Source organism: Lampris incognitus, chromosome 5 (assembly GCF_029633865.1).
Source record: "Lampris incognitus isolate fLamInc1 chromosome 5, fLamInc1.hap2, whole genome shotgun sequence".
Classification (NCBI taxonomy): domain Eukaryota; kingdom Metazoa; phylum Chordata; class Actinopteri; order Lampriformes; family Lampridae; genus Lampris; species Lampris incognitus.
The window spans coordinates 62519333-62527572 of record NC_079215.1 but is presented as its reverse complement, the minus strand read 5'-3'; the positions used below and the strand labels follow the sequence as shown (position 1 = coordinate 62527572).

Below are 8240 nucleotides of genomic sequence, written 5' to 3'. Positions count from 1 at the left end.
GGTGGCGTTTAGCTCAGTAGGAGACACATACTACTATGTTTATGTGTGTGATGAACTTCTAATGCGTTTGTGTGTTCAGTTAAGTAACTGTCATGATAAAGGAGAGACCAATGGCTACTAATGTTTTGCACGATGTGTTGGTTTATTGTCAATGTATTTGGTTTTGATGGTTTAGGATTGTGTTTGCTGATTGGTGGACCTTTCTCATGGATACTTGCCTGTAGTGTTTGACTTTACCTGTTTAACACTAGAACGACCGGGATTTCACTCCTACCTAAAACCACCATGGGCGGTCAAAATGACGGCCAGTTTTTAAACTTTATATTCTGTCAAGATAAATACCCAACTGAGATATTAATGCATTAGATATGTTAGTATGTCTGTTAGGATATTTACTGGATACCAATGAAAACATGTTTTGTTTTGTTTTTTTTACAAAGAAAGGATCTCTCTATATATTCGCTTACTGTCCACAATACTGGAAGCATTATATCCACCAACCATGGAGCATAAACCCCTCTTACAATACATACAAGCAGTGGACAGAAGCAGCCAAAGCAGAAACATGATACTGAGCATTAAAGATGGGTAATGTCTCAAGTTACTGTAAATAGCATGGGGTGTTGTGTCTTTTTGTTGCTGTACACTCAGACAGTAGTGGGGAGGAATATGTCCCACATGACACTAAGACAACTTTTTGAGGAAGTAAGATGTCAGTCAGTAATGTTAGCAAAGGGGACTTAACACATAGTATTTACTGTGAAGGAAACACCTGCTGTCAACATTAATTTGGGTGAATATGAATATTTGCTGGAGAAGAGAAGTACACTAGAAAATAGCAGAAAATAACTGTCGATAACACCATGGGCTAAAAGGGACCAAAGTAAAATAAGTGCTGGTACTATTGCATGAAGGCAAGAACAAAAAAGATGACTAAAAAGAGTCTCGTTGATCAGCAAAACCTGAGCTCATCATTTATGTAACAATACTAAGTACACATGAGTTATGTATTTGTGTGGAGCATTTTACTAGTTGGTATATACAGTACAAAACACCTTGTAGTTCCTCTGCTTTGCTGCTCAGGACATCCACCTGTCAGTTATTTGAGTGAAGCAGGTGTTTTATTGTGCAAGACGGACACATCAAAACAGCCCAAATGTACTCCACATACAAAGTAATCCTTCACATTCACTTTCTCAAGCTGGAATTAAAATGATCCAGCAATCCAGTCTTTCACTGAAATCTAAGACTGACACAAAGAACATGTCCACTTCTGTATTTGTGTCAGGTCACCAAGTTGTTATTCAAATCTCTCTTGAGAAAGAAATATAAGGTTTTGCTGTGTGTGTTCAGGGAAGATTATTAGAAAACCAGCAATCAAGCTCTATTCATATTTACATAAGACTAGTGACTATTCCTGGAACACTTTAGTATGTAGGTGTCCTATTCTATGCAAAGTATACTTCCTTGTTAGTCCACTATAAGAAGTCCATACCAGGCTCTTAGTTGGACCAGAAGAAGAGCAGCTCCCAGCAGTTCAACTTCAACACAAATCATGTTGTCTGTAGCTCTGCTGCTGCTGCTGGCAGCTGGATCCTGTGAGTCTCTTTGAGGGAGAAACATTCAGGACCACAAAGCTTCTTCTGTTTATCCTTTCTGCACTGAGGCACAAAGTTGAGTTTTCAACTTTTTTCTCTCTCTTCTACAGGTGTGAACAGTGAGCAGTTGAATCAACCAGCGTCTCTGACTGTCCAGCAGGGACAACCACTGACCATCACCTGTCAGGTCTCTTATTCTGTTAGTAGCTACTGGACAGCCTGGGTCAGACAGCCTGCAGGAAAAGGACTGGAGTGGATTGGAATGATATATACTGGGGACACATCCTACAAAGAGTCACTAAAAAACAAGTTCAGTATCTCTTTAGCAGCTTCCAGTAAGACAGCGACTCTAACAGGACAGAATATGCAGCCTGAAGACTCAGCTGTGTATTATTGTGCCCGATACACACAGTAACACAAACCACTGGTAGACCTGTACAAAAACCCTCTCTGTCCCTGAACAGTTAAGAGATGATCCACCAGATGACACAACCTCAACTCACTAAAAACTTCAACCACTGTTTCCTGATGAAACACAAAAACACCCTTTGAATAAATGTAAAAGTAGAATAGTGGAGGGAAAATAGCATTCTATTGAGAGTATCTAAATAAACCTATTTATGAAGAAATATATAAAGGTTTACAAATCTTATCTAAATTCACATCTCATTCTTCTCCAAATAAATGGGTGCCATATTAGGACTATAAGAAACTTTATATTTTAATAATAATACCACTAAATTAAACTTCTATAGCGCTTCTCTAACACTCAAAGTGGCTTTACAATAAACAGGGTGAAAGAAGACAACAGATAAACACAACAGACATACAGGGTGGAGGGGAAGGGGGGCTACGAGAGGGAGAAGCAGCAGCCACACATGGCGGCAGCAGTACTCTCCCACTTAAACACTCACAAAAGGGCAAGAAAAACAAAAAACCACAGCAGTGTAGACGTTGATGTTGTGTAGGGGTTTACCCCCACAGACCCGAGGTATCCACTAGGTGGCACTATTTACCCCATAGCTGGGGGCTGGGTGGTGGGCATCAGGGAATAGCCACACACCCCGGTGTGCCTGCGTACCGCACGTGTAGGGTCCAGACCTCCTCCGAGTCCCTTGTAGACCAGCCAGGGTCCAAGATGTAGCCAGTTACGAGAAGAAGGATGCTGGCGTCATGGGAAATGTTTGGCGTCTGATACTGACGCACGACGCACCCTTAGCGTCTGTGTGAGACGCACCAGGCTTTCACCTGACTTTAAATCGAACACATCCGCCGCAATATGTGATGCTCAGAGAGGTAAAGGTAAAGGAAAGATCAGCAATAATGTGTATTTGAATAAAATAAAGGACGTCAGACCAAAACTTTTTAGTATGTGTACAATACCAAAACAGATGCAGAGCAGTTTCAGGCATAGTAACACAAAACGAGCAACCAATATCAACATCATTTTTAAGCCTTTTAAGATATAATTTAGCAGGGTAGAATCTATGAGTTAGTTTAAACATGACTTCTGTCACTTTATTAGTTATCAGGTGTGTTGCATTGTTCATATTTATGTCACGGATGTCTAGCTACATACTTGTTTGGTATGTTAATATACTTTTGTAGAGTTAGACTGCAGGAGCAAACATTAGACTTCCAGTCGTACTTGGTGGGGCAGGAAGAAAACTTTATTGCACATGCGCAGAAGTCATACACACACACACACACACATATGGATACCCGCAAGGACCAAAATAGCTGCTTATAGCGCAATAAATAATACAGTGGCTGACTGGCTGTATATGTGAGACTGCACATTATGTTCAACAGAAACACTTAATTTTGAGTCTCTTATCAGCATCAGAGCACCGGAAGGAATGGCATCAAAAACAACTGTAACCATATATTGCGTTTGTTGCCTGGCCTTTCAATGACTGGCTCAAAATTCAAAGAACATCTTACAGATTCATCTATTCTAATATTTACACCCAAATATGTAACTTGATTCTTAATTGGAATACCACATACAGATGACATTTCACATGTCTTGTGAGGTATTAATTCACATTTGTTCATGTTTAAACATAAACCGGAAGCATTGGAAAATTCTTAATAAGGTCCAAAGCACGAGGAATTTGAGTAGCATCTTTTAAGAAGAGGGCTGTATCGTCTGCCAGCTGACTGATGAAGACCTGTCTGTCCGCAACCACTACACCCTGCAAATCACTATTGGAACTGTAAGTAGCAAGAAGTTGTGCAGTGATCAAAAAGCGATAAGGGGAAATGGGACAACCTTGTCTAACTCCGCGATAACGGTTGAACTTGGAGAAGTACTATATTTTAACTTAATTGAGCTACTACCATTATTATAAAGAGTGTGATAGTTTTACAAAAGAAGTCCACGAAACCAAACTTTGATAGGGCTTTGATAGGGCAAAAGTAGTTAACGTTGATTGTTAAGTACTTGGACTTGACCTAGTAGATTGTAACATGTCTGTTGCAGAGATTAATGCACATTTTTGTAGAGCTACCAAATAGAGATGTTCCTACGATGCCATCTTGGTCCTTCCCCAACCGCCATAAAAGTTAAGATGATAAAGACGAAGTAGATGACGTGACGAGGAAACATGGAGGTGAGTGAAATTACAAATACAGAACAAGAGGAGGCATCCAAACCAACCCAAGATGGGGGAGATGAATTTGTTACTAAAAGGGTTGCAACTTTTGTTGTGTGGACATGGTTTGGATTTAGAAAACCCAACACCAAAAAGAAAACTATACTCTGCAAACTGTGTCGCATGACAGTCATTGCTGGAGGTGGACATACTTTTAACTCAAGTGTTGTCCCGCTGTACTGCCCTGTATTTTTGTTCAGCCCTTCCACTCAATACCAATACTGTGGTGGTACTAGTGAGTGGAAGGGCTGAAAAAAAATTCCTGGGACCTATAAGGGGCACCAATCCCCCAACACACACACACACACACACACACACACACACACACACACACACACACACACACACACACACACATTGGTGGTTTAATTTATATAGAGAGGGCAACTAAAAGCCAGTTGAAGCTCGTGTAAGTCATAATTTGGTTTTAATCATGAATGCCATTAACTTAAATTATGTTTAAAGTATGCTTACATTAACATTTTAGATTGTCTAATTTTGGGCCATGGCAAAGTTAGTGTAGTACAATTCTAATTTCTACTGCTGTAATATTTTATTTTGATTTTTTTATAACTGTAAGCAATATTGTATGAAAACCAAGAACAACAATAAGCAAAGAAGCAGCCAACTTGTGACACAAATCTGATCTTATCTTTAGTGTACAAGCTGCTGAGTACATCTGAGTGACCGATTAGTGTATAGGATTTACTGCAATATATAATCCAGTAGAAGATAAACACTTTAAAACCTGTTCTTTTACCATGCTGGTCAGGACTTCCATCTTTAAGTTATCTGAATGAATCAGACTTGTTATTGTCTGAGACAAATGCACCAAAACAGAACCAAATGTCCTCCACCTACAAAGTAAACCTACTGACTTTCTCAAGGTCGAAATGAAATGATCACGACACTGAAATTTTCACTGAAATCAAAGATTTGATGAAACCAAAAGGAGCACTTCCATATTCATCTTAATTAACCAACTAGCATACTGTCCACATCTACCTTCAGAAAGAAATGTAAGGTTTGCTGTTAAATGCAGACAATTTGGACACTTTGTTTGTGAAACTAGACTCCATAGTTCACAATACTGGATATACTCCAAAACCAGGACAAACCCATTTGAATGATTATGACCGTCTCTTAAACGCATCCTAATCAGATGCCGAACCACCTCAACTGGCTCCTTTCAACGCGAAGGAGCAGCGGCTCTACTCCGCGCTCCTTCCGGAAGTCCGAGCTCCTCACCCTATCTCTAAGGCTGTGCCCAGACACCCTACGGAGGAAACTAATTTCAGCCACTTGTATAAGTGATCTCACCCTTTCAGTCACTACCCAAAGCTCATGACCATAGGTAAGGGTTGGAATGAGGATTGACTGGTAAACTGAGAGTTTTGCCTTCCGGCTCATCTTCCTCTTCACCACAACGGTCCGGTACAATGTCCACATTACTACTGATGGCGCACCAATACGCCTGTCAATCACCCTCTCCATCCTACCCTCACTCGTGAACAAGACCCCGAGATACTTGAACTCCTTCACTTGAGTCAACAACTCATCCCAACCCGGAGGGAGCAACCCACCATTTTCCGGTAGAGAACCATGGCCTCAGACTTGGAGGTTCTGACTCTCATCCCAGCCATTTCACAAACCGCCCCACTGCATGCTGGAGGTCGCGTTGTGATGAAGCCAACAAAACCACATCATCTGCGAAGAGCAGAGATGCAGTTCTGAGGTTCCCAAAATGGACACACTCCTCACCTTGGCTGCGCCTTGAGATCCTGTCCATGAATATCACAAACAGAATAGGAGACAAGGGACAACCTTGGTGGGGTCCAACACCCACGAAAACATGTTTGACTTTGTGCCGAGAATGCGGACACAGCTCTCACTTTGGTTATACAAAGACCGGATGGCTTGTTGTAACTGCCCCGGTACCCCATACTCCCTCAGTACCCCTAACAGATTTCCCCGAGGTACATGGTCGTAAGCCTTCTCCAAGTCCACAAAACACATGTAGACTGGCTGGTCAAACTCCCATGTCTCCCTGAGCACTTACGCAAGGGTAAAGAGTCGGTTCCTTGTTCCAGGGCCAGGACGGAATCCGCATTGTTCCTCCTGGATTCGAGGTTCGACAATCAGTTCGAGCCTCCTTTCCAGCACCTAGAGTACATTTTCCAAGGGTGGCTGGGCAATGTGATGCTCCGATAATTGGAGCACACCCTCCGGAATATAATCTGAGAGGGAAATTAAACTTCAAGACATTATGTGTTTGTACAAATTCAAAGAGCATGGGGATTTCAATCTGTGGGGTAAAATTGTGGAACAGTCTGACCATGGAGCTCAAACAAAGTACAAACATTACACAGTTCAAGAAGAAGTACTAAGGTCTGATTATCAAGAGATATAGGGATGATGAAGAGTTGTGTTAATGTAGAGGGCTGGAAAATATTGGGTTATAACAACAGACACTCTTCTATTTTATTTTTTACTTTCCTTTCTTAATTTATGTTTATTTACTTATAGTGAGGGAAAGTTAGCAGGAATTTGACCAATCTGGGAAGTAAAGTGTTACCAATAAATTTCTTCACCAATGTGTATCTTAAGGTGTGTAGTAACATGTATTACAATGTTGAAATTCAACTCCCGGGGGTAACCCCCGAAAAAATTGCTCAAAGTCAGGGTACCGATAACAGATTTTCGAAAATTGAAAAAAGCTTAAATTGGACTTAACTTACGTTTGAGGGGTCAAACTAGGAATTTGTCATTATTCTAAGTTGATTGCAAGCATTTATTTTTCACCAAGACCCTGGCAGAAAAATATTCACATCCACTTTCCCACTCATCATCCCCCCCCATGCCGTAGAGGGCACCCGACATGTTGAAGCCATTTACATCCTTTTTCTCTATTGATCACGGGCTGACTGAATATACTGCTTTCAACACCTGATACGTACGTATTCTCAACATTTTTTCTAACGATGTGAACCCACCTCTGCTCAAGTGCTTCTTCTGTGAAGGCCTGGAAATGCCAGGTGAGAGGCTTTTGCAAGGAACTTCTAAAGGCTACGCTACTTTATTGAAACATGCAGAAGCCATGGAAAATGCTACAATTTTGGAGCGTATGAAGAAGGATGAAAGGAAGACTTAGATACCACATAAAGTGTAAAGATTATTTGTACAACAAGTTTGTCAAGGTCACCAAGGCATCAGCTCAAGCATCAAAGGCAGAGGAAGAGACAGCAAAGCTGAAGCGAAGGCGCACTTGCTCTGAGTTCAGTGCATCAACTGCATGCACCTCTTCAAGTTCACGGTCCGTTCAGCTTCTGTACAAGAATGTATGCATTCTTTGCAACCAACCCGCTCATCTCTAAGAACATAAACCAGCAGACGCTAGAAAGAAATATAGAGTGCCTGATAATGTGACTGCAGATAGACTAAAGGCAAGCTTGCTGAAGATAGCAAGGAGTCGTGGAGATGACTGGGGCACAGAAGTCCTTGGACGTCTGGAAGGGATCAATGACTTAGTAGCAGAAGAAACCTTGTATCATTTGCTCTGCAAACTTCTTTTTGAAAAGGGTAGGCCTTACTCCAAGACTGCAGATGAAGGACCAAGGAAGAGAGGACAAAAGAAAATAGATGATGAGTGAGAGGTTGTTTTTATTGAATTATGTGAATGGCTAGACACAGAACTCAAGCATGGGGTGATGACGCTTGACCAAGTCCACGAAAAGATGCAGCAGTTTGATCAGTCACCCGATAAGAGCCTGTCTTATTCAAAGAAATGGCTAAGGATGAAACTCCAAGAGAAATATCATGACACACTGTACTTCACATCACAGTCGAAAAGGTCAGATGTACTCTGCCTCAAAGATAACACAAGCAACATTCTGCGAGAGCATCATGCTAATCTTCAGCAAGGAGATGAGAAGACACAAATCATAAAGACAGCACTAAAGTTCATATGCAACGACATCGCCATGAT

At 41.3% G+C, this 8240-nt stretch overlaps 1 protein-coding gene across 1 annotated transcript in view; it reads left to right on the top strand.

The window, feature by feature from the left end:
• Positions 1-1531: 1531 nt before the first annotated feature.
• Positions 1532-8240, top strand: part of LOC130113067 (uncharacterized) — a 1140561-nt gene continuing 1133852 nt past the window's right edge. The window contains exon 1 of the mRNA XM_056280578.1: positions 1532-1598. Coding sequence (XP_056136553.1) covers positions 1556-1598 — 43 coding nt within the window. The 5' untranslated portion in view covers positions 1532-1555. The remainder of the gene's footprint in view (positions 1599-8240) is intronic.